General features: G+C 47.7%; 1 protein-coding gene across 33 annotated transcripts in view; it reads right to left on the minus strand.

Moving 5' to 3' along the window:
- Positions 1-27492, minus strand: part of arvcfb (ARVCF delta catenin family member b) — a 364251-nt gene that overhangs the window by 164050 nt on the left and 172709 nt on the right. For 9 of the 33 annotated variants that reach the window (XM_031829838.1, XM_031829835.1, XM_031829831.1 and 6 more), the window contains exon 1: positions 13346-13836. The exons of 23 other annotated variants lie outside the window; for them this stretch is intronic. In XM_031829838.1, the coding sequence (XP_031685698.1) occupies positions 13346-13366 (21 nt within the window). In that variant the 5' untranslated portion in view covers positions 13367-13836. Of the gene's footprint in view, positions 1-13345; positions 13839-27492 lie in introns of those variants that run through there. One more of the 33 variants, XM_031829818.1, reaches the window with a different exon arrangement.

Consider the following 27492-nt stretch of genomic DNA (forward strand, 5'->3'; position numbering starts at 1 on the left):
ACACCAATATATCTACCTGTACATGTCCATCTGATCATTTATCACTCCAGTGTTAATATGCAAAATTGTAATTATTCGCCTACCTCCTCATGCCTTTTGCACACAATGTATATAGACTCCCCTTTTTTTTCTACTGTGTTATTGACTTGTTAATTGTTTACTCCATGTGTAACTCTGTGTTGTCTGTTCACACTGCTATGCTTTATCTTGGCCAGGTCGCAGTTGCAAATGAGAACTTGTTCTCAACTAGCCTACCTGGTTAATAAAGGTTAAATAAAAATAAATAAAATAAATAAAAAATACCCTGCACTCGAATAGCGAATGGAGGAAGCGCTTTCCACAGTAACATTGTTATATGCCAGTAAAGCAGATTAATTTGCTTAATTTTAGCAATAAATATAGCAGCCCGAGACAGCTGGGATTCTCTTTTGAAAAGTGTCCAGTCAAAGCTCGATTTTCACACACGATTGTGCAATGACTGAGCTTATAAGAATAAAATCACATTTATTTATATAGCTTATAGCTTATATAGCTTACATCAGCTGATATCTCATTTATTTATGCAGCTTACATCAGCTGATATCTCAAAGTGCTGTACAGAAACCCAGCCTAAACCCCAAACAGCAAGCAATGCAGGTGTAGAAGCACGTGTTTCATTATGAAACACATGTTTCATTAGGCTCTGCAGGCTATGTGCTCTCTAACAGTGTTCCAGGGGTTCTAGACCTATAGGCTATGTGCTCTCTAACCGTGTTCCAGAGGTCCAAGACCTATAGGCTATGTGCTCTCTAACAATGTTCCAGGGGTTCTAGACCTATAGGCTATGTGCTCTCTAACCGTGTTCCAGGGATCCAAGACCTACAGGCTATGTGCTCTCTAACCGTGTTCCAGGTGTCCTAGACCTATAGGCTATGTGCTCTCTAACCGTGTTCCAGGGGTTCTAGACCTATAGGCTATGTGCTCTCTAACCGTGTTCCAGGGGTCCAAGACCTATAGGCTATGTGCTCTCTAACCGTGTTCCAGGGGTCCTAGACCTATAGGCTATGTGCTCTCTAACCGTGTTCCGGGGGTCCTAGACCTATAGGCTCTGTGCTCTCTAACCATGTTCCGGGGGTCCTAGACCTATAGGCTCTGTGCTCTCTAACCGTGTTCCAGGGGTCCTAAACCTATAGACTCTGTGCTCTCAAAGCATGTTCCAGGGGTCCTAGACCTATAGGCTCTGATCTCTAACCGTGTTCCAGGGGTCCTAGACCTATAGGCTATGTGCTCTCTAACCGTGTTCCAGGGGTCCTAGACCTATAGGCTATGTGCTCTCTAACCGTGTTCCAGGGGTCCTAGACCTATAGGCTATGTGCTCTCTAACCGTGTTCCAGGGGTCCAAGACCTATAGGCTATGTGCTCTCTAACCGTGTTCCAGGGGTCCAAGACCTATAGGCTATGTGCTCTCTAACCGTGTTCCAGGGGTCCAAGACCTATAGGCTATGTGCTCTCTAACCATGTTCCAGGGGTCCTAGACCTATAGGCTATGTGCTCTCTAACAGTGTTCCAGGGGTTCTAGACCTATAGGCTATGTGCTCTCTAACCGTGTTCCAGGGGTCCAAGACCTATAGGCTATGTGCTCTCTAACAGTGTTCCAGGGGTTCTAGACCTATAGGCTATGTGCTCTCTAACCGTGTTCCAGGGGTTCTAGACCTATAGGCTATGTGCTCTCTAACCGTGTTCCAGGGGTCCAAGACCTATAGGCTATGTGCTCTCTAACCGTGTTCCAGGGGTCCAAGACCTATAGGCTATGTGCTCTCTAACAGTGTTCCAGGGGTTCTAGACCTATAGGCTATGTGCTCTCTAACCGTGTTCCAGGGGTTCTAGACCTATAGGCTATGTGCTCTCTAACCGTGTTCCAGGGGTCCTAGACCTATAGGCTATGTGCTCTCTAACCGTGTTCCGGGGGTCCTAGACCTATAGGCTCTGTGCTCTCTAACCGTGCTCCGGGGGTCCTAAACCTATAGACTGTGCTCTCAAAGCATGTTCCAGGGGTCCTAGACCTATAGGCTCTGATCTCTAACCGTGTTCCAGGGGTCCTAGACCTATAGGCTCTGTGCTCTCTAACCGTGTTCCAGGGGTCCTAGACCTATAGGCTATGTGCTCTCTAACCGTGTTCCGGGGGTCCTAGACCTATAGGCTCTGTGCTCTCTAACCGTGCTCCGGGGGTCCTAAACCTATAGACTGTGCTCTCAAAGCATATTCCAGGGGTCCTAGACCTATAGGCTCTGATCTCTAACCGTGTTCCAGGGGTCCTAGACCTATAGGCTCTGTGCTCTCTAACCGTGTTCCAGGGGTCCTAGACCTATAGGCTATGTGCTCTCTAACCGTGTTCCAGGGGTCCAAGACCTATAGGCTATGTGCTCTCTAACCGTGTTCCAGGGGTCCAAGACCTATAGGCTATGTGCTCTCTAACCATGTTCCAGGGGTCCTAGACCTATAGGCTATGTGCTCTCTAACAGTGTTCCAGGGGTTCTAGACCTATAGGCTATGTGCTCTCTAACCGTGTTCCAGGGGTCCAAGACCTATAGGCTATGTGCTCTCTAACAGTGTTCCAGGGGTTCTAGACCTATAGGCTATGTGCTCTCTAACCGTGTTCCAGGGGTTCTAGACCTATAGGCTATGTGCTCTCTAACCGTGTTCCAGGGGTCCAAGACCTATAGGCTATGTGCTCTCTAACCGTGTTCCAGGGGTCCAAGACCTATAGGCTATGTGCTCTCTAACCGTGTTCCAGGGGTCCAAGACCTATAGGCTATGTGCTCTCTAACCATGTTCCAGGGGTCCTAGACCTATAGGCTATGTGCTCTCTAACAGTGTTCCAGGGGTTCTAGACCTATAGGCTATGTGCTCTCTAACCGTGTTCCAGGGGTCCAAGACCTATAGGCTATGTGCTCTCTAACAGTGTTCCGGGGGTCCTAGACCTATAGGCTCTGTGCTCTCTAACCGTGTTCCGGGGGTCCTAAACCTATAGACTCTGTGCTCTCAAAGCATGTTCCAGGGGTCCTAGACCTATAGGCTCTGATCTCTAACCGTGTTCCAGGGGTCCTAGACCTATAGGCTCTGTGCTCTCTAACCGTGTTCCAGGGGTCTTAGACCTATAGGCTATGTGCTCTCTAACCGTGTTCCAGGGGTCCAAGACCTATAGGCTATGTGCTCTCTAACCGTGTTCCAGGGGTTCAAGACCTATAGGCTATGTGCTCTCTAACCGTGTTCCAGGGGTCCAAGACCTATAGGCTATGTGCTCTCTAACAGTGTTCCAGGGGTTCTAGACCTATAGGCTATGTGCTCTCTAACCGTGTTCCAGGGGTTCTAGACCTATAGGCTATGTGCTCTCTAACAGTGTTCCAGGGGTTCTAGACCTATAGGCTATGTGCTCTCTAACCGTGTTCCAGGGGTCCAAGACCTATAGGCTATGTGCTCTCTAACCGTGTTCCAGGGGTCCTAGACCTATAGGCTATGTGCTCTCTAACCGTGTTCCGGGGGTCCTAGACCTATAGGCTCTGTGCTCTCTAACCGTGTTCCGGGGGTCCTAGACCTATAGGCTCTGTGCTCTCTAACCGTGTTCCAGGGGTCCTAGACCTATAGGCTCTGTGCTCTCTAACCGTGTTCCAGGGGTCCTAGACCTATAGGCTATGTGCTCTCTAACCGTGTTCCAGTTATTGGTCACTTTAGTTTTTATACAAACCTCATCAAAACATCTAGGCCTATGGGCTAGGCTACATGATACATGCAACCATGATTAGGAAAAAGTCGCAAAAAAAGTAATGCTTCTTACCTTAGACTGCACACACTGGGCCTCATTCACAAGTGATACTATTCTTACTCATCAGGCTATTCTCAATTGAATCTTGTCTTTACTTAATAATAACTTTGATTTAGAATGGGCCATTATCATACACCTGTCGCTTTTCCCGTGATTCATTTTCATGCCAGTCAGGTAAGCTATACTCCTGATGTAAAGCGAAGCAATGTGCTTAATATTAGGAAAGTTGAGAAATAAATATAGTAGGCCTAGCCTATAGGAAGCTGATGGGATCCTCTGGTCAACCTCCCAGGACAGAGGTAGACTATGATGGGGCCTCTCTCTCTGCCTACTCTGGTCAACCTCCCAGGACAGAGGTAGACTATGATGGGGCCTCTCTCTCTGCCTGCTCTGGGATTGTTTACTCTGTTATCTGCCTGAAGTGTTTATGGTTTTGAGGCAAGTAGAGGAGGAACTAACTACTCTCATTCCCACGGAAACGGGGCAAGCCCTGTCCCCAGAGCAGGCACGAACTAAGTATATAAGCACTGCAGGGGACAATGGCTGCTCCTCCGTCACCTGCCTCCAGTAATGTGTGTGTGTGTGTGTGTGTGTGTGTGTACGATGACTCAGTCTCTGCGCGGCCTCATTTTAAGGATTTCTGTCACAGCCAAAGAGAGAAAGGAACAATACTATCCACCACCAGCACCCATTGACAAGACATTGGAGGTTGCAGTAACCCACAAAACACATTGTAATGTCTGCAGCAGGGATTTACATGAATTTATGTGTGCACACGCACACACACAGACACATACACAGAGCAACCATCTCATTATTGCTCCACGTCTTTCTCCTTGACACCGTTTATTCCCCTAACACAGAGACAGATACGAAAGCATCCATCTCCAGGCCTGTGTTCTAGCTCACCTTTCTAATTCCATCAGCCAATGATGACAGCTAGGCAGCTGCCGCGGGAGATGGATGCAGGGAGAGGCAGGCAGTAAAAGCCTGCAATCCAAATGGTACCCTATTCACTATATAATACACTACTTTTGACCAGGGCCAATAGGACTCTGGTCTAAAGTAGTGCACTATGTAGGGAATAAGGTACCATTTGAGACGCAACCAAAGAGAGGCGATATGTTTTTGTATGTGGCCGGGGAATTGAGGGAGAGTGAGTGAGTGAGTGAGTGAGTGAGTGAGTGAGGGAGAGCAGGCCAGGCCTGGCTAGAATAGGCTATATCAGTCACCTTGTCAGCCTGCCAAATGGGTTATGAGAGAGCAGCCGTGGCCTCTCTGTGGCGGCCCCCTGGGAATAGTGTGAGGAGCGTGCGGCATGTCCCCCTGAACGCCCCTGCAACATCACAGGACACCCCAGATACCTGATGGCCAGGCCAGCAGGATGTTCATTCTATATGCCTATACCACCGAGCGAGGGGAGGGTATTCCATACCTCCAGCTCCGGTTACCCAGGCCTGGCACCCACTCAACCCCAGTAGAGAAAGTAAGCTGGGTGAGTTGGAGAGGATGCGGAGAAGTTTCATGTCAAACATCGGCATGTCACATGGGTCATGTTTTAAGAGTACGCGTGGGAGCGGAATGGGAAACATGGGTAGTATGGGAGGTGTGTCCAACGCTGGATCCATTTTCGGCCAAGCCATCTGGACTGGAGTGACCAGCACCTTCAAGCCTCCCCGTTCCCTCCTCCCCATTCCCTCCTCACAAGCCTCCCCATTCCCTCCTCACAAGCCTTCCCCTGTTACCTCCTCACCTCCCTCTAAAAACCTACCTGCCTCCTCCTGTTCCCTACTCACCTCCCTCTAAAAACCTCCCTGCCTCCTCCTGTTCCCTCCTCACATCCTTCTAAAAACCTCCCTCCCTCCCTGTTCCCTCCTCACCTCCCTCTAAAAACCTCCCTACCTCCCCCTGTTCCCTCCTCACATCCCTCCCAACTTCCCTACCTCCCCTGTTACCTCCTCTCCTCTTCTCACCTCCCTCCCAACCTCCCTACCTCCCCCTGTTCCTTCCTCACCTCCCTCCCAACCTCCCCCTGTTCCCTCCTCACCTCCCTCTAAAAACCTCCCTACCTCCCCCTGTTCCCTCCTCACATCCATCCCAACTTCCCTACCTCCCCCTGTTACCTCCTCTCCTCTTCTCACCTCCCTCCCAACCTCCCTACCTCCCCCTGTTCCTTCCTCACCTCCCTCCCTCCCTCCCAACCTCCCCCTGTTCCCTCCTCACCTCCCTCTAAAAACCTCCCTACCTCCCCCTGTTCCCTCCTCACATCCTTCCCAACTTCCCTACCTCCCCCTGTTACCTCCTCTCCTCTCCTCTTCTCACCTCCCTCCCAACCTCCCTCCCTCCCTGTTCCTTCCTCACCTCCCTCCCAACCTCCCTACCTCCCCCTGTTCCCTCCTCACATCCCTCGCAACTTCCCTACCTCCTCCTGTTACCTCCTCTCCTCTTCTCACCTCCCTCCCAACCTCCCTCCCTCCCCCTGTTCCTTCCTCACCTCCCTCCCAACCTCCCTACCTCCCCCTGTTCCTTCCTCACCTCCCTCCCTACCTCCCCCTGTTCCTTCCCCACCTCCCTCCCTCCCTACCTCCCCCTGTTCCTTCCCCACTCCCTCCCAACCTCCCTACCTCCCCCTGTTCCTTCCTCACCTCCCTCACAACCTCCCTACCTCCCCCTGTTCCTTCCTCACCTTCCTCCCTCCCTACCTCCCCCTGTTCCTTCCTCACCTCCCTCCCAACCTCCCTACCTCCCCCTGTTCCTTCCTCACCTCCCTCCCAACCTCCCTACCTCCCCCTGTTCCTTCCTCACCTCCCTCCCTACCTCCCCCTGTTCCTTCCTCACCTCCCTCCCAACCTCCCTACCTCCTCCTGTTCCTTCCTCACCTCCCTCCCTACCTTCCCCATGTTTCTTCCTCACCTCCCTCCCAACCTCCCTACCTCCCCCTGTTCCTTCCTCACCTCCCTCACAACCTCCCCCTGTTCCTTCCTCACCTCCCTCCCTCCCCTCCTCCCCCTGTTCCTTCCTCACCTCCCTCCCAACCTCCCCCTGTTCCTTCCTCACCTCCCTCCCAACCTCCCTACCTCCCCTGTTCCTTCCTCACCTCCCTCCCAATCTCCCTACCTCCCCCTGTTCCTTCCTCACCTCCCTCCCAACCTCCCTACCTCCCCCTGTTCCTTCCTCACCTCCCTCACAAACTCCCTACCTCCCCCTGTTCCTTCCTCACCTCCCTCACAACCTCCCTACCTCCCCCTGTTCCTTCCTCACCTCCCTCCCAACCTCCCTACCTCCCCCTGTTCCTTCCTCACCTCCCTCCCTACCTCCCCCTGTTCCTTCCTCACCTCCCTCCCTCCCTACCTCCCCCTGTTCCTTCCTCACCTCCCTCCCAACCTCCCTACCTCCCCCTGTTCCTTCCTCACCTCCCTCACAACCTCCCTACCTCCCCCTGTTCCTTCCTCACCTCCCTCCCAACCTCCCTACCTCCCCCTGTTCCTTCCTCACCTCCCTCCCAACCTCCCTACCTCCCCCTGTTCCTTCCCCACCTCCCTCACAACCTCCCTACCTCCCCCTGTTCCTTCCTCACCTCCCTCACAACCTCCCTACCTCCCCCTGTTCCTTCCTCACCTCCCTCCCAACCTCCCTACCTCCCCGTTCCTTCCTCACCTCCCTCCCAACCTCCCTACCTCCCCCTGTTCCTTCTTCACCTCCCTCACAACCTCCCTACCTCCCCCTGTTCCTTCCTCACCTTCCCCCCTCCCTACCTCCCCCTGTTCCTTCCTCACCTCCCTCCCAACCTCCCTACCTCCCCCTGTTCCTTCCTCACCTCCCTCCCAAACTCCCTACCTCCCCCTGTTCCTTCCTCACCTCCCTCCCTACCTCCCCCTGTTCCTTCCTTACCTCCCTCCCAACCTCCCTACCTCCTCCTGTTCCTTCCTCACCTCCCTCCCTGTCTTCCCCATGTTTCTTCCTCACCTCCCTCCCAACCTCCCTACCTCCCCCTGTTCCTTCCTCACCTCCCTCACAACCTCCCCCTGTTCCTTCCTCACCTCCCTCCCTCCCTACCTCCCCCTGTTCCTTCCTCACCTCCCTCCCAACCTCCCTACCTCCCCCTGTTCCTTCCTCACCTCCCTCCCAACCTCCCTACCTCCCCCTGTTCCTTCTCCACCTCCCTCCCAACCTCCCTACCTCCCCCTGTTCCTTCCTCACCTCCCTCCCAATCTCCCTACCTCCCCCTGTTCCTTCCTCACCTCCCTCCCAACCTCCCCCTGTTCCTTCCTCACCTCCCTCACAAACTCCCTACCTCCCCCTGTTCCTTCCTCACCTCCCTCACAACCTCCCTACCTCCCCCTGTTCCTTCCTCACCTCCCTCCCAACCTCCCTACCTCCCCCTGTTCCTTCCTCACCTCCCTCCCTACCTCCCCCTGTTCCTTCCTCACCTCCCTCCCTCCCTACCTCCCCCTGTTCCTTCCTCACCTCCCTCCCAACCTCTCTACCCTCCCCCTGTTCCTTCCTCACCTCCCTCACACTCTCCCTACCTCCCCCTGTTCCTTCCTCACCTCCCTCCCAACCTCCCTACCTCCCCCTGTTCCTTCCTCACCTCCCTCCCAACCTCCCTACCTCCCCCTGTTCCTTCCCCAACTCCCTCACACCTCCCTACCTCCCCCTGTTCCTTCCTCACCTCCCTCACAACCTCCCTACCTCCCCCTGTTCCTTCCTCACCTCCCTCCCAACCTCCCTACCTCCCCCTGTTCCTTCCTCACCTCCCTCCCAACCTCCCTACCTCCCCCTGTTCCTTCTTCACCTCCCTCACAACCTCCCTACCTCCCCCTGTTCCTTCCTCACCTTCCCCCCTCCCTACCTCCCCCTGTTCCTTCCTCACCTCCCTCCCAACCTCCCTACCTCCCCCTGTTCCTTCCTCACCTCCCTCCCAAACTCCCTACCTCCCCCTGTTCCTTCCTCACCTCCCTCCCTACCTCCCCCTGTTCCTTCCTTACCTCCCTCCCAACCTCCCTACCTCCTCCTGTTCCTTCCTCACCTCCCTCCCTGTCTTCCCCATGTTTCTTCCTCACCTCCCTCCCAACCTCCCTACCTCCCCCTGTTCCTTCCTCACCTCCCTCACAACCTCCCCCTGTTCCTTCCTCACCTCCCTCCCTCCCTACCTCCCCCTGTTCCTTCCTCACCTCCCTACCAACCTCCCTACCTCCCCCTGTTCCTTCCTCACCTCCCTCCCAACCTCCCTACCTCCCCCTGTTCCTTCTCCACCTCCCTCCCAACCTCCCTACCTCCCCCTGTTCCTTCCTCACCTCCCTCCCAATCTCCCTACCTCCCCCTGTTCCTTCCTCACCTCCCTCCCAACCTCCCCCTGTTCCTTCCTCACCTCCCTCCCTACCTCCCCCTGTTCCTTCCTCACCTCCCTCACAAACTCCCTACCTCCCCCTGTTCCTTCCTCACCTCCCTCCCTCCCTCCCTACCTCCCCCTGTTCCTTCCTCACCTCCCTCCCAACCTCCCTACATCCCCCTGTTCCTTCCTCAACTCCCTCCCTACCTCCCTACCTCCCCCTGTTCCTTCCTCACCTCCCTCCCTACCTCCCCCTGTTCCTTCCTCACCTCCCTCACAACCTCCCTACATCCCCCTGTTCCTTCCTCAACTCCCTCCCTACCTCCCTACCTCCCCCTGTTCCTTCCTCACCTCCCTCCCTACCTCCCCCTGTTCCTTCCTCACCTCCCTCCCAACCTCCCTACCTCCCCCTGTTCCTTCCTCACCTCCCTCACAACCTCCCTACCTCCCCCTGTTCCTTCCTCACCTCCCTCCCAACCTCCCTACCTCCCCCTGTTCCTTCCTCACCTCCCTCCCAACCTCCCTACCTCACCTCCCTCACAACCTGCCTACCTCCCCCTGTTCCTTCCTCACCTTCCTCACAACCTCCCTACCTCCCCCTGTTCCTTCCTCACCTCCCTCACAACCTCCCTACCTCCCCCTGTTCCTTCCTCACCTCCCTCCCAACCTCCCTACCTCCCCCTGTTCCTTCCTCACCTCCCTCCCAACCTCCCTACCTCCCCCTGTTCCTTCCTCACCTCCCTCCCAACCTCCCTACCTCCCCCTGTTCCTTCCTCACCTCCCTCCCAACCTCCCTACCCCCCCTGTTCCTTCCTCACCTCCCTCCCTACCTCCCCCTGTTCCTTCCTCATCTCCCTCACAACCTCCCTACCTCCCCCTGTTCCTTCCTCACCTCCCTCACAACCTCCCTACCTCCCCCTGTTCCTTCCTCACCTCCCTCCCAACCTCCCTACCTCCCCCTGTTCCTTCCTCACCTCCCTCCCTACCTCGCCCTGTTCCTTCCTCACCTCCCTCCCTACCTCCCCCTGTTCCTTCCTCACCTCCCTCCCAACCTCCATACCTCCCCCTGTTCCTTCCTCACCTCCCTCACAACCTCCCTACCTCCCCCTGTTCCTTCCTCACCTCCCTCCCTACCTCCCCCTGTTCCTTCCTCACCTCCCTCCCAACCTCCCTACCTCCCCCTGTTCCTTCCTCACCTCCCTCCCTACCTCCCCCTGTTCCTTCCTCACCTCCCTCCCTACCTCACCCTGCCCATTAGAACAGCACTCATGACCAAACAACAACCCCAGGCAATGGCCTTTCAGCACCATCTCCGATCTCCACCAGCCACTCACTGTCTGTCCTTTCGGGTCACTGACATTTTTGTGTCAGTGATTGTCCCAAACAATGGCGCTCCTCATACACTACATGTCTTCAAAGCACTGCCTTCCACCACAGAGGCACAAAGGCAGCCTAAGCAGACAGACAGAGATGAGGTATGGAAATAAATACAGGGATGGTTGGTTGGTGTATGCATCGCCTTCCCCTGCAAGAGAGTGTGGGAGTTAGATGACTTAATTTCACCCAGGAATCAAACAGCGTCTGAGGAGGCATGGAAGCCTTAGTTAATAATACATGTGAAACCCCCATAAGCTGTCAGACTGACAGTGGCCCACACTTAACACCAGACACTAAGTCTCTGGCTGAATTCAGGTGGTTTCTCCTTACTCAGCCGTTGAAAGGAAAAGTCTGAGACTGTGTCCCAAATAGCATACTATTTCCTCAATAGTGCACTACTTTTGACCAGGGCCCAATGTGGGATGCAGTCAGATTCTGCACCTGTAGACCTCAGAGGAAGATGATTACCATCTGCGTTTTGGAATATTTTCCTTTTCCCTTTTTCTTCACGGTGAAATCTCCCATGATCCCTTTTTCACGAGGGTGAGCGGTCTACCTGTACTAGCGTCAGGCTATTCTGAATAAGCAAATGTTTAGGGAGCCACCCGTTGGTCTGCAGATCATCGAAAATAAGGCAAGTTTAAATTTAACTTTAACAGACCGACCGAGGCGTCGGCAAGAATTGAGGGCTGAGGGAGTAATCTTCATTGGGTTAGGATTCATTGAACATAAGCTGCCCTACTGCTGCTGCTTTAAGATGGGTTCAGGGCACAGGAACATCTGTGCAATATAGTACTCTACTCTCTACTCCCCCTGCCTGGCCTCTGCTCTGTGTCTACCCTCTGATCTGCAGCATGTGTAGCCTGACCAGACCACCGCAGATCTGTCATCGAGGTATAGAAATAGCCTGAGATATCAGATCCCCACACGGTACATCCCAGCTGAAGCCAAGGGATGGGTGTGGAGGTTAGATGGGGTTACAGAAACCTTTCAACCCTTTGCCCTTAAAAAGGCAGACATCGCTCAAAGACGACAACAAAAACAACAGAAAGACTCCAACAACAACACTGACCCCTGGGCAATCCATTTAGGGCCTGGGGAAGGTGTGTGTGTGACAAGGACAACCACCCCCGCAGCAGGTGTTCTCTCACTGAGGAACTTCCCGCCTAGTTGAAAAGGTCAGCAGAAGCGGGTCTCGATGCCAGCGCACCCTAAAGCATGAAAGGCATCTCCAACGGCAACAGAGGTCAGGGACAGGCAGCATTCCGCACATCCACACTACATTTTGGGAACGCACCCTAGAGAGGTCACATGCTGGTGACACTCTCAGGTATCACTGAGCTGTAATGCCTCGTAAGATTACTGGAAATACACACACACAGTATAGTAAGAGAGAGTTAAGGGTGAAAATACAAGATGTTCTTTTGGCTCCAAGCTGTTGCATGTTTTCAAGTAGCATCCATCCTCAGGGCAGCCGTAAACAGATTATCAGAGCAACAACAATAGTTGACATGCCAGGCTTTTCTAAGTCAAACCTCCACCCCATCCATCCCAATATACTGCAGAGGGGACTGGGAGGAGGAGGAAGGGCTGAGAATGAGCAGTTTACTTTAATCAAAGCCAGATTGTTGTCTCTGAATCCTAATATATACCTTTTTCTATATATATATATATACGAGCAGTGCCAAGTTCGGCAAGGAAGAGCGCATTCTCACAGTGTAGGATGCTTTGCAGAAAGACACTTCCAGTACCACACACACATGCACACACACACACACACACACAACAAAGAAAGTAAAAATCACACAAACAAAAGCACATTCCTCTGGTAGACTAACTGTGCTCCTGAGAAAAACAAAAGGTTGAAATAGTTGTCCTCTAGCAACCACAGCTTCGATTGACCCTTACAGGGAGGTTATAAATCCAGTCTTGTGGTCTTCCTGACTCTTACAACCAATCGTTACAGAGAAACTTTCAGCACATCACTTCCACTGGTCACACTAAATGGGATCTAATATGTTACATAGGGCTACTGTTGGGGTCATCAACAGAACTCGACATGTGCATTATCTGGAAATCAGAATGTTACTGACAGACTTCCAGTCTGTGGCAACGTGGATAGACTACCCATGTATCATACCCCTGAACGCTTACAAGACAGTAATTCCATCTATAGATATCTGTATGCTCTTATCAGAGTACACTACAGGCTACAAATAATGTAAATAAATAGTTCATTATATAGGACTAGTAAGTAAAGAGCCCCACACTTTTCTTTACTAATCACCAGGAATTCCTCCCCCAAAATTGGTACTTTACAAAATCTTTTCCTAAGTATTCTCACGAATAAAGATTGTGTCTCAATGTAATCAAGGTATGACATTATTGTTATTTTCAAATAGTCTCTTTTTATGCTTAGTTGTGGTCAGTTTGCTGTGTGCAAATTATTTTAATTATGTTCCGGCCCCGACCATTCGCTCCGACAAAAATCGGCCTGCGGCTGAATGTAATTGCCTACCCCTGCACTAGAGACTAGTAAACACACGCATACACCACACTCCTCCTGAAGGACAAGAATGCAAAAAATAGGATATATTTCCAGTTACTGAAGATGTTTTGCGGGAAACTGACAAAAACACTGATGTATAATTTGACCTCCTAGGACAACAAGCAAAGCATAGCAAACATGAAACATCATTAACCCTCTACCATCAAGCACAATGAGCATATACAAAAGGAAAACACAGGAGAAGTAGAGAGAAATAGATGGAGGAAAAAGAGAGACTGAAGATTGAGGGAAAGAGCCGGGATAATCGGGTAATCACAATACTAACCTGTTTCACTTCAGCAGGCATTGTTCAAATCCCTTTGTTTAACCTCCTCCAAAAAAGGAAAACAATTTCCTTCTTTCTGAAAAGTAATTTTTTCCCCCTTTTGTCTCTAGTTCCTTATTTCCGTAAGCGCAGAGGCAGCTCAGAGGCAGGCAGCCATCCTTTCCCCACACTGTCGCTTGAGCTCTCCCTCTCTCGCTCTCTCACACACTTTAAGTCCTCTCAGAGAGGGAGCAAAAATGCCTGCTCTCTCCTCTGCTCAGTGGAGATACTGAAATGTTCAGGACAGTAGACTACAGCCGTATGGACAAACCAAAGACGGTAGTACGAATCCAGTGAAGGAGGGGAGCAAAACAAAACAGCACGCACAAATACTCTCTCTCTCAACAAAAGTTACCCGGAGAGGGGAACAAAACCCTGAATTTAAGAGAAAAGAGGGAAGGAGGAGGGGTGTGTGTGTGAATAGTTCCCAGACAGGCAGCAGTTGCCCTGTGTTGTGAGTGTATAGCAGCTTCAACCCTCTCCCTCCCTCTCTCCTCCTCATGCAGCATCTATGCAAAGGAAGTCCCTAACAGGGGAGTGGGGGGGGGGGGGGGGGGCTGACAGACAGATGCAGCTGAAGCATACACGTACAGGGAGCCCAGCTCTGGCCCCACCCCATCCCACCAACATACCAAAGGAAGGGGGAGAGAGAGAGTTCCAAAAAATGTCCAGTTGCCAGGACCTCAAATAAAAAGTTAATCTAGACACCGTTGCCCTAGAGCACAAAAAATGTACCTAACTCGGCCTGAACTTCCACAAAGCTGTGAACAATCTGAGAGCCTTCTATGCCACCAAAAGGAACATAATATTCGACATCCTAACTAGGATCTGGCAAAAAAATACTTGAATCAGTTATAGAACCCATTGCCCTTTATGGTTGTGAGGTCTGGGGTCCTCTTACCAACCACGAATTCACAAAATAGAACACCAAATTGAGCCTCTGCATGCAGAATTTAGCAAAAACATCCTCTGTGTACAATGTAAAACACTAAATAATGCAGAGCAGAATTAGAACGATACCGCTAATGATCAAAATCCAGAAAAGAACCATTCAATTCTACAACCACCTAAAAGGAAGTGATTCCCAAACCTTCCATAACAAAGACATCATCTACAGGGAGATGAAGCTCGAGAAGAGTCCTCTCAGCAAGCTGGTCCAGGGGCTCTGTTCACAAACAGACCCCACAGAGCCCAAAGAGAGCAACACAATTAGACCCAACAAAATTGTGAGAAAACAAAAAGAGAATTACTTGACAACTTGGAATATATTAACAAAAAAACTCAAATTGGAATGCTATTTGGCCCTAAACAGAGAGTACATAGTGGCAGAATACCTGACCACTATGACTGACCCAAAATTAAGGAACGCTTTGACTATGTACAGACTCAGTGAGCATAGCCTTGCTATTGAGAAAGGCCACCATAGGCCAGTGGATGCTCCTCAGAGGAAGAAGGGGAGGACCATACTCCTCAGTGAATAGATAAAAACTATACTAAACTTTTCAGTTAAAACTAAACTAAATATATTCACGTCACCAAATACAATGAAGGTCAACAGTAGCCTCAACACCACTCTCTGGGTTAGCACCATGGTGTAGCCGGAGGACAGCTAGCTTCCGTCCTCCTCTTGGTACACTTGACTTAAATAAAAAACCTTGGAGGCTCATGGTTCTCACCCCCGTCCACAGACTTACACAGTAATTATGACAACTTCCAGAGGATATGTTGTCCATCAAAGGATCAGAGAATTAATATAGTACTGAAAGCATAAGCTACAGCTAGCTGGCACTGCATAAAACGCAGTGAGTAGATGACATAAAGAGAGAGAACGACAACAGTTGAACAGTTTTGAACAAATTAATTTCTTCAAAAATTAAGAAGCAAGAGAGAGAGCTATATTTCGTTGTATTTTTTTTTCACTTTCACTTACTTTGCTAACGAATGCAGCTAGCTAGTTTAGCCTACTTCAACACCCGGATCAAACAAAGAGGGATGCTATGTTACCCAGCTGGCTATGGCTATCCAACCGTGTAACTCTTCCAAGACAGGGTAAGCTTTTGGTTTTTACAAATGTATTGCCTTCGGGGCCCACCGGTGTAACTGGTTGCTGTACACTGTACTGCATAATTGTAACATTAGCTCTAGTAGCTATGTTGACGATAACATTAGCTAATATCGTAACAACGATGTAGGCTGTGTGTAGCGGTTAGCGGCTATGTTATGGAGGTTTGGCTTGGAAAGGTTTTTTCACCTGGTCACAGACATCTGTTGTGTTGTGCACTAAAGTCCACAAGCGAAGAGGTGAGAGGAGGGGAGTGCGTAGATGCGAGAAATTCTTATTCAACAAGTAAAGTCATCATGCTGTTCGTACAGTATGTGGCTGCTACGAAAGTGAACTGTGTTTGCGGGTGATCATGGGCGTATTCATTTCACAAATTCTGTTGAAGAGCATTTTTTAAACGGAAGCAAACGGGAAAAAAACTATTTGGACTAATGATTACACCCTAGATCAGCTAGAAGCAGGCAAGAGTGTGCAAGGCAGTATTGAATGTGTGACTGTATGTCACCTTGATTACTCACATTTTTCTCTCAACCTGTGCATCTACGTTGTAAACTTTCATTCGTAGGCTAGGTTGTAGCAACTTCATGATGGGTATAGGGAAAATTATAAACTGGGTGGTTTAATCCCTGAATGCTGATTGGCTGAAAGCTGTGGTATATCAGACTGTATACCATGGGTATGAAAAAATATTTATCTTTACTGCTCTAATCACGTTGGTAACCAGTTTATAATAGCAATAAGGCTCCTCGGGGGTTTGTGATATATGGCCAATATATCACAGCTAAGGGCTGTTCTTACGCACGACGCAACGCGGAGTGCTAGGAGACAGCCCTTAGCCGTGGTATATTGGCCATATATCACAAACCCCCGAGGAGTCTTATTCCTTAATTATAGTATCATGTAGTAACCTAAACATATCGATGTTACATTGAGCTGGGTGAATGGAATATGAATGACAGTCATCCAATATGCTGTAATCGAAATAAGGCAATACTCATAAAAAAAGTAAAATCCTCCCTAATCTTAAAAGACACCGACTGCCACTGCCGTAGGCAGACCTGGCTCTCAGGAGAAGACAGGCTGTGTACACACTGCCCACAAAATGAGGTGGAAACTGAGCTGGACTTCCTAACCTCCTGCCAAATGTATGACCATATTGGAGACACATATTTCCCTCAGATTACATAGACCTACAAAGAATTAGAAAACAAACCCAATTTTGACAAACTCCCATATCGATTAGGTGAAATACCACAGTGTGCCATCACAGCAACAAGATTTGTGACCCGTTGCCACAAGAAAAGGTCAACCAATGAAGCATAAACACCATTATAAACACATCCCATATTTATGTTGATTTAATTTCCCTTTTGCACATTGTAACACTGTACATAGCCATAATATAACATTTGAAGTGTAATGTTTACTGTTTATTTCTGATTGTTTATTTCACTTGCTTTGGCAATGTAAACATATTTCCCATATCAATAAAGCTCTTTGAATTGAAGCTTCCCTAAAAGAGGGGAGGGCAACGTACACTGCAAGTTTTTACACACTCTCTCTCCCTCTTCATCCTTCCCCTCTATGCCTCTCTTTCTCACCAACTCTTTGTCCCCTTTCCTTCACTTACTGCCTTTGATATGAGGGGGGAAAACTGCTGGCGTTAAAGAATTCAGCTATAATACTGTGACCCACAGTGAGGAAGAATGTTCATCTAATCATGTAAATGTACTTGGCCAAGACTCAGACAGGATCTCAAGCAAGGCGACCTTTCTTTATAGGACGCAACTTTGTGAAGGCTTGACTACACTTTGGAAAAAGGACCTAACACAAGAAAGTCCCAAATCCTCAGAAGAAAGGGAAATGGCTGAGGTTTGCATTCCCTAGCTGTGCATAGTATTATATTAGTTCACTTCTCTGTGGAAAACAACTACTTGAGTTAGTCTCCAAGAGAGACTATTTTACATAAAACTGCAGTCTGCACCCCGGCATTTTATGATCTTCAAATTACACACTTAATTATTTACTGACAACATGGCCTTTATAGTACTCTCATATAACCCATGACACGGTGCTAGGCTTTCTGCAACACCGAGCAGCGCGTTAAAAACAACTTGTAAATAATCCATCGCAGGTAATCAAACCCAATTAGTCATTTTCTTGCCTGTCTGCCTGTCTGCCTGTATTTGGCTCGGAACAGATGGAGAAAAGGTTAATGTACTGCAACATGCCTCGCACTGACAGACACCTCAGATGAAGCTGCATCTGGTAAAATCATGTTTTCTGCTTCCCTCTTCGAGATGTGAGAAAATGAGGAGGAGGAGCGGGAGAGAGAGAAGAGAAGAGTGGTGAGAGGGAGTGGAGGAGCGGGAGAGAGAGAAGAGAAGAGTGGTGAGAGGGAGAGGAGGAGCGGGAGAGAGAGAAGAGAAGAGTGGTGAGAGGGAGAGGAGGAGCGGGAGAGAGAGAAGAGAAGAGTGGTGAGAGGGAGAGGAGGAGCGGGAGAGAGAGAAGAGAAGAGTGGTGAGAGGGAGAGGAGGAGCGGGAGAGAGTGAAGAGAAGAGTGGTGAGAGGGAGAGAGTGAAGAGAAGAGTGGTGAGAGGGAGAGAGTGAAGGGAAGAGTGGTGAGAGGGAGAGGAGGAGCGGGAGAGAGAGAAGAGAAGAGTGGTGAGAGGGAGAGGAGGAGCAGGAGAGAGAGAAGAGAAGAGTGGTGAGAGGGAGAGGAGGAGCGGGAGAGAGAGAAGAGAAGAGTGGTGAGAGGGAGAGGAGGAGCGGGAGAGAGAGAAGAGAAGAGTGGTGAGAGGGAGAGGAGGAGCGGGAGAGAGAGAAGAGAAGAGTGGTGAGAGGTAGAGGAGGAGCGGGAGAGAGAGAAGAGAAGAGTGGTGAGAGGGAGAGGAGGAGCGGGAGAGAGAGAAGAGAAGAGTGGTGAGAGGGAGAGGAGGAGCGGGAGAGAGTGAAGAGAAGAGTGGTGAGAGGGAGAGGAGGAGCGGGAGAGAGTGAAGAGAAGAGTGGTGAGAGGGAGAGGAGGAGCGGGAGAGAGAGAAGAGAAGAGTGGTGAGAGGGAGAGGAGGAGCAGGAGAGAGTGAAGAGAAGAGTGGTGAAAGGGAGAGGAGGAGCGGGAGAGAGAGAAGAGAAGAGTGGTGAGAGGGAGAGGGTGACAGAAAGAGAGACAGCGAGACAACGAGAACGAGCGAAAGAGAGAGAGAGGAACTAGCTAAATCAGTTGACAAGCTTCGAGACACCATCTCCTTCTGGTAAATGTATGCAGGTCTATCATTGAGTTTGGAACAGTAGCAGAGCCTGCAAAAGCGGAATCTTATGACTTTCAACAGTATGCAATTATTTCCAACAAAATGTCAACTCAGCAATATGGAGGATTATTATGTTGTCTTTCCATTTGTGCAACAAAGGGAATTTTCTCTCCCTATTCAGTGAAATAATAACATACAAGCCTGCCAGTGATTGGAAGGCTAAGAAAAGGGCAAGTGTAGCATAGGATGCCTATACCATCTCAGAATGCTACTCCTCCTTAAAAGTCATCAATTAAACACCTCAATACTTGAGTAAAATAATTTTGGCACTTACAGAAATTAAATTAAATCAAATGTTATTGGTCACATGTGCCAAATACAACAACTGTGGACTATACAGTGAAATGCTTACCTAAGAGCCTTTTCCCAACAATGCAGAGTTGGAGACGTAATTTATAGATTGGCAGGCGAGGGTGCTCTCGAGCGGCTAGATGTTCTTTACCATTTGGCCATCAGATTTGCCACCAATGCTCCTATAGGACACATCAATGGACTCTATACTTCTCTGTAAACTGGTCATCTCTGTATACCCGTGGCAAGACCCACTGGTTGTTGCTTATTTATAAAAGCCTCTTAGGCCTCACTCCCCCCTATCTCAGATATCTACTGCAGCCCTCATCCTCCATATACAACACCCATTCTGCCAGTCACATTCTGTTGAAGGTCCCCAAAGAAACACATCCCTGGGTCGCTCGTCTTTTCAGTTCGATGCAGCTAGCGACTGGAATGAGCTGCAACAAACACTCAAACTGGACAGTTTATCTCAGTCTCTTCATTCAACGACTCAATCATGGACACTCTTACTGACAGTTGTGGCTGCTTTGCATGATGTATTGTTGTCTCTTCCTTCTTGCCCTTTGTGCTGTTGTATGTGCCCAACAATGTTGGTACCCTGTTTTCTGCTGCTACCATGTTGTGATGCTGCCATGTTGTGTTGCTATCATGTTGTTGTCATGTTGTGTTGCTACCATGCTGTGTTATGATGTGTTACTGCCATGCTGTGTTATGATGTGTTACTGCCATGCTGTGTTTTCATGTTGTGTTGCTACCATGTTGTTGTCATGTTGTGTTGCTACCATGTTGTTGTCATGTTGTGTTACTGCCATGCTGTGTTATGATGTGTTACTGCCATGCTGTGTTTTCATGTTGTGTTGCTACCATGTTGTTGTCATGTTGTGTTGCTACCATGTTGTTGTCATGTTGTGTTACTGCCATGCTGTGTTATGATGTGCTACTGCCATGCTGTTTTCATGTTGTGTTGCTACCATGCTGTGTATTGATGTGCTACTACCATGCTGTGTTATGATGTTCTACTGCCATGCTGTTTTCATGTTGTGTTGCTACCATGTTGTTGTCATGTTGTGTTGCTACCATGTTGTTGTCATGTTGTGTTGCTACCATGTTGTTGTCATGTTGTGTTACTGCCATGCTGTGTTATGATGTGTTACTGCCATGCTGTGTTTTCATGTTGTGTTGCTACCATGTTGTTGTCATGTTGTGTTACTGCCATGCTGTGTTATGATGTGCTACTGCCATGCTGTTTTCATGTTGTGTTGCTACCATGCTGTGTTATGATGTGCTACTGCCATGCTGTTTTCATGTTGTGTTGCTACCATGTTGTTCTCATGTTGTGTTGCTACCATGTTGTTGTCATGTTGTGTTGCTACCATGCTGTGTTATGATGTGCTACTGCCATGCTGTTTTCATGTTGTGTTGCTACCATGTTGTTGTCATGTTGTGTTACTGCCATGCTGTGTTATGTGTTACTGCCATGCTGTGTTTTCATGTTGTGTTGCTACCATGTTGTTGTCATGTTGTGTTGCTACCATGTTGTTGTCGTCATGTTGTGTTACTGCCATGCTGTTATGATGTTCTACTGCCATGCTGTTGTCATGTTGTGTTGCTACCATGCTGTGTTATGATGTGCTACTACCATGCTGTTTTCATGTTGTGTTGCTACCATGTTGTTGTCATGTTGTGTTGCTACCATGTTGTTGTCATGTTGTGTTACTGCCATGCTGTGTTATGATGTGCTACTGCCATGCTGTTTTCATGTTGTGTTGCTACCATGCTGTGTTATGATGTGCTACTGCCATGCTGTTTTCATGTTGTGTTGCTACCATGTTGTTGTCATGTTGTGTTGCTACCATGTTGTTGTCATGTTGTGCTACTGCCATGCTGTGTTATGATGTGTTACTACCATGCTGTGTTATGATGTGTTACTGCCATGCTGTGTTTTCATGTTGTGTTGCTACCATGTTGTTGCCATGTTGTGTTGCTACCATGTTGTTGTCATGTTGTGTTACTGCCATGCTGAGTTATGATGTGCTACTGCCATGCTGTTTTCATGTTGTGTTGCTACCATGCTGTGTTATGATGTGCTACTGCCATGCTGTTTTCATGTTGTGTTGCTACCATGTTGTTGTCATGTTGTGTTGCTACCATGTTGTTGTCATGTTGTGTTACTGCCATGCTGTGTTATGATGTGTTACTGCCATGCTGTTTTCATGTTGTGTTGCTACCATGTTGTTGTCATGTTGTGTTACTGCCATGCTGTGTTATGATGTGCTACTGCCATGCTGTTTTCATGTTGTGTTGCTACCATGTTGTTGTCATGTTGTGTTGCTACCATGTTGTTGTCATGTTGTGTTGCTACCATGTTGTTGTCATGTTGTGTTACTGCCATGCTGTGTTATGATGTGTTACTGCCATGCTGTGTTTTCATGTTGTGTTGCTACCATGTTGTTGTCATGTTGTGTTACTGCCATGCTGTGTTATGATGTGCTACTGCCATGCTGTTTTCATGTTGTGTTGCTACCATGTTGTTGTCATGTTGTGTTGCTACCATGTTGTTGTCATGTTGTGTTGCTACCATGTTGTTGTCATGTTGTGTTACTGCCATGCTGTGTTATGATGTGATACTGCCATGCTGTTGTCATGTTGTGATGCTACCATGTTGTTGTCATGTTGTGTTACTGCCATGCTGTGTTATGATGTGCTACTGCCATGCTGTTTTCATGTTGTGTTGCTACCATGCTGTGTTATGATGTGCTACTGCCATGCTGTTTTCATGTTGTGTTGCTACCATGTTGTTCTCATGTTGTGTTGCTACCATGTTGTTGTCATGTTGTGTTGCTACCATGCTGTGTTATGATGTGCTACTGCCATGCTGTTTTCATGTTGTGTTGCTACCATGTTGTTGTCATGTTGTGTTACTGCCATGCTGTGTTATGTGTTACTGCCATGCTGTGTTTTCATGTTGTGTTGCTACCATGTTGTTGTCATGTTGTGTTGCTACCATGTGGTTGTCATGTTGTGTTACTGCCATGCTGTGTTATGATGTGTTACTGCCATGCTGTGTTTTCATGTCGTGTTGCTACCATGTTGTTGTCATGTTGTGTTGCTACCATGTTGTTGTCATGTTCTGTTGCTACCATGCTGTGTTATGATGTGCTACTGCCATGCTGTTTTCATGTTGTGTTGCTACCATGTTGTTGTCATGTTGTGTTACTGCCATGCTGTGTTATGTGTTACTGCCATGCTGTTATGATGTTCTACTGCCATGCTGTTTTCATGTTGTGTTGCTACCATGTTGTTCTCATGTTGTGTTGCTACCATGTTGTTGTCATGTTGTGTTACTGCCATGCTGTGTTATGATGTGCTACTGCCATGCTGTTTTCATGTTGTGTTGCTACCATGTTGTTGTCATGTTGTGTTACTGCCATGCTGTGTTATGTGTTACTGCCATGCTGTGTTTTCATGTTGTGTTGCTACCATGTTGTTGTCATGTTGTGTTGCTACCATGTGGTTGTCATGTTGTGTTACTGCCATGCTGTGTTATGATGTGTTACTGCCATGCTGTGTTTTCATGTCGTGTTGCTACCATGTTGTTGTCATGTTGTGTTGCTACCATGTTGTTGTCATGTTGTGTTGCTACCATGCTGTGTTATGATGTGCTACTGCCATGCTGTTTTCATGTTGTGTTGCTACCATGTTGTTGTCATGTTGTGTTACTGCCATGCTGTGTTATGTGTTACTGCCATGCTGTGTTTTCATGTTGTGTTGCTACCATGTTGTTGTCATGTTGTGTTGCTACCATGTTGTTGTCGTCATGTTGTGTTACTGCCATGCTGTTATGATGTTCTACTGCCATGCTGTTTTCATGTTGTGTTGCTACCATGCTGTGTTATGATGTGCTACTACCATGCTGTTTTCATGTTGTGTTGCTACCATGTTGTTGTCATGTTGTGTTGCTACCATGTTGTTGTCATGTTGTGTTACTGCCATGCTGAGTTATGATGTGCTACTGCCATGCTGTTTTCATGTTGTGTTGCTACCATGCTGTGTTATGATGTGCTACTGCCATGCTGTTTTCATGTTGTGTTGCTACCATGTTGTTGTCATGTTGTGTTGCTACCATGTTGTTGTCATGTTGTGTTGCTACCATGTTGTTGTCATGTTGTGTTACTGCCATGCTGTGTTATGATGTGTTACTGCCATGCTGTTTTCATGTTGTGTTGCTACCATGTTGTTGTCATGTTGTGTTACTGCCATGCTGTGTTATGATGTGCTACTGCCATGCTGTTTTCATGTTGTGTTGCTACCATGTTGTTGTCATGTTGTGTTGCTACCATGTTGTTGTCATGTTGTGTTGCTACCATGTTGTTGTCATGTTGTGTTACTGCCATGCTGTGTTATGATGTGTTACTGCCATGCTGTGTTTTCATGTTGTGTTGCTACCATGTTGTTGTCATGTTGTGTTACTGCCATGCTGTGTTATGATGTGCTACTGCCATGCTGTTTTCATGTTGTGTTGCTACCATGTTGTTGTCATGTTGTGTTGCTACCATGTTGTTGTCATGTTGTGTTGCTACCATGTTGTTGTCATGTTGTGTTACTGCCATGCTGTGTTATGATGTGATACTGCCATGCTGTTGTCATGTTGTGATGCTACCATGTTGTTGTCATGTTGTGTTACTGCCATGCTGTGTTATGATGTGCTACTGCCATGCTGTTTTCATGTTGTGTTGCTACCATGCTGTGTTATGATGTGCTACTGCCATGCTGTTTTCATGTTGTGTTGCTACCATGTTGTTCTCATGTTGTGTTGCTACCATGTTGTTGTCATGTTGTGTTGCTACCATGCTGTGTTATGATGTGCTACTGCCATGCTGTTTTCATGTTGTGTTGCTACCATGTTGTTGTCATGTTGTGTTACTGCCATGCTGTGTTATGTGTTACTGCCATGCTGTGTTTTCATGTTGTGTTGCTACCATGTTGTTGTCATGTTGTGTTGCTACCATGTGGTTGTCATGTTGTGTTACTGCCATGCTGTGTTATGATGTGTTACTGCCATGCTGTGTTTTCATGTCGTGTTGCTACCATGTTGTTGTCATGTTGTGTTGCTACCATGTTGTTGTCATGTTCTGTTGCTACCATGCTGTGTTATGATGTGCTACTGCCATGCTGTTTTCATGTTGTGTTGCTACCATGTTGTTGTCATGTTGTGTTACTGCCATGCTGTGTTATGTGTTACTGCCATGCTGTTATGATGTTCTACTGCCATGCTGTTTTCATGTTGTGTTGCTACCATGTTGTTCTCATGTTGTGTTGCTACCATGTTGTTGTCATGTTGTGTTACTGCCATGCTGTGTTATGATGTGCTACTGCCATGCTGTTTTCATGTTGTGTTGCTACCATGTTGTTGTCATGTTGTGTTACTGCCATGCTGTGTTATGTGTTACTGCCATGCTGTGTTTTCATGTTGTGTTGCTACCATGTTGTTGTCATGTTGTGTTGCTACCATGTGGTTGTCATGTTGTGTTACTGCCATGCTGTGTTATGATGTGTTACTGCCATGCTGTGTTTTCATGTCGTGATGCTACCATGTTGTTGTCATGTTGTGTTGCTACCATGTTGTTGTCATGTTGTGTTGCTACCATGCTGTGTTATGATGTGCTACTGCCATGCTGTTTTCATGTTGTGTTGCTACCATGTTGTTGTCATGTTGTGTTACTGCCATGCTGTGTTATGTGTTACTGCCATGCTGTGTTTTCATGTTGTGTTGCTACCATGTTGTTGTCATGTTGTGTTGCTACCATGTTGTTGTCGTCATGTTGTGTTACTGCCATGCTGTTATGATGTTCTACTGCCATGCTGTTTTCATGTTGTGTTGCTACCATGCTGTGTTATGATGTGCTACTACCATGCTGTTTTCATGTTGTGTTGCTACCATGTTGTTGTCATGTTGTGTTGCTACCATGTTGTTGTCATGTTGTGTTACTGCCATGCTGTGTTATGATGTGCTACTGCCATGCTGTTTTCATGTTGTGTTGCTACCATGCTGTGTTATGATGTGCTACTGCCATGCTGTTTTCATGTTGTGTTGCTACCATGTTGTTGTCATGTTGTGTTGCTACCATGTTGTTGTCATGTTGTGCTACTGCCATGCTGTGTTATGATGTGTTACTACCATGCTGTGTTATGATGTGTTACTGCCATGCTGTGTTTTCATGTTGTGTTGCTACCATGTTGTTGTCATGTTGTGTTGCTACCATGTTGTTGTCATGTTGTGTTACTGCCATGCTGAGTTATGATGTGCTACTGCCATGCTGTTTTCATGTTGTGTTGCTACCATGCTGTGTTATGATGTGCTACTGCCATGCTGTTTTCATGTTGTGTTGCTACCATGTTGTTGTCATGTTGTGTTGCTACCATGTTGTTGTCATGTTGTGTTGCTACCATGTTGTTGTCATGTTGTGTTACTGCCATGCTGTGTTATGATGTGTTACTGCCATGCTGTGTTTTCATGTTGTGTTGCTACCATGTTGTTGTCATGTTGTGTTACTGCCATGCTGTGTTATGATGTGTTACTGCCATGCTGTGTTTTCATGTTGTGTTGCTACCATGTTGTTGTCATGTTGTGTTACTGCCATGCTGTGTTATGATGTGCTACTGCCATGCTGTTTTCATGTTGTGTTGCTACCATGTTGTTGTCATGTTGTGTTGCTACCATGTTGTTGTCATGTTGTGTTGCTACCATGTTGTTGTCATGTTGTGTTACTGCCATGCTGTGTTATGATGTGTTACTGCCATGCTGTGTTTCATGTTGTGTTGCTACCATGTTGTTGTCATGTTGTGTTACTGCCATGCTGTGTTATGATGTGCTACTGCCATGCTGTTTTCATGTTGTGTTGCTACCATGTTGTTGTCATGTTGTGTTGCTACCATGTTGTTGTCATGTTGTGTTGCTACCATGTTGTTGTCATGTTGTGTTACTGCCATGCTGTGATATGATGTGATACTGCCATGCTGTTGTCATGTTGTGATGCTACCATGTTGTTGTCATGTTGTGTTACTGCCATGCTGTGTTATGATGTGCTACTGCCATGCTGTTTTCATGTTGTGTTGCTACCATGCTGTGTTATGATGTGCTACTGCCATGCTGTTTTCATGTTGTGTTGCTACCATGTTGTTCTCATGTTGTGTTGCTACCATGTTGTTGTCATGTTGTGTTGCTACCATGCTGTGTTATGATGTGCTACTGCCATGCTGTTTTCATGTTGTGTTGCTACCATGTTGTTGTCATGTTGTGTTACTGCCATGCTGTGTTATGTGTTACTGCCATGCTGTGTTTTCATGTTGTGTTGCTACCATGTTGTTGTCATGTTGTGTTGCTACCATGTGGTTGTCATGTTGTGTTACTGCCATGCTGTGTTATGATGTGTTACTGCCATGCTGTGTTTTCATGTCGTGTTGCTACCATGTTGTTCTCATGTTGTGTTGCTACCATGTTGTTGTCATGTTGTGTTGCTACCATGCTGTGTTATGATGTGCTACTGCCATGCTGTTTTCATGTTGTGTTGCTACCATGTTGTTGTCATGTTGTGTTACTGCCATGCTGTGTTATGTGTTACTGCCATGCTGTTATGATGTTCTACTGCCATGCTGTTTTCATGTTGTGTTGCTACCATGCTGTGTTATGATGTGCTACTACCATGCTGTTTTCATGTTGTGTTGCTACCATGTTGTTGTCATGTTGTGTTGCTACCATGTTGTTGTCATGTTGTGTTACTGCCATGCTGTGTTATGATGTGCTACTGCCATGCTGTTTTCATGTTGTGTTGCTACCATGCTGTGTTATGATGTGCTACTGCCATGCTGTTTTCATGTTGTGTTGCTACCATGTTGTTGTCATGTTGTGTTGCTACCATGTTGTTGTCATGTTGTGCTACTGCCATGCTGTGTTATGATGTGTTACTGCCATGCTGTGTTATGATGTGTTACTGCCATGCTGTGTTTTCATGTTGTGTTGCTACCATGTTGTTGTCATGTTGTGTTGCTACCATGTTGTTGTCATGTTGTGTTACTGCCATGCTGTTTTCATGTTGTGTTGCTACCATGCTGTGTTATGATGTGCTACTGCCATGCTGTTTTCATGTTGTGTTGCTACCATGTTGTTGTCATGTTGTGTTGCTACCATGTTGTTGTCATGTTGTGTTGCTACCATGTTGTTGTCATGTTGTGTTACTGCCATGCTGTGTTATGATGTGTTACTGCCATGCTGTGTTTTCATGTTGTGTTGCTACCATGTTGTTGTCATGTTGTGTTACTGCCATGCTGTGTTATGATGTGCTACTGCCATGCTGTTTTCATGTTGTGTTGCTACCATGTTGTTGTCATGTTGTGTTGCTACCATGTTGTTGTCATGTTGTGTTGCTACCATGTTGTTGTCATGT

Source organism: Oncorhynchus kisutch, linkage group LG8 (genome assembly GCF_002021735.2).
Source record: "Oncorhynchus kisutch isolate 150728-3 linkage group LG8, Okis_V2, whole genome shotgun sequence".
NCBI classification, from domain to species: Eukaryota; Metazoa; Chordata; class Actinopteri; order Salmoniformes; family Salmonidae; genus Oncorhynchus; species Oncorhynchus kisutch.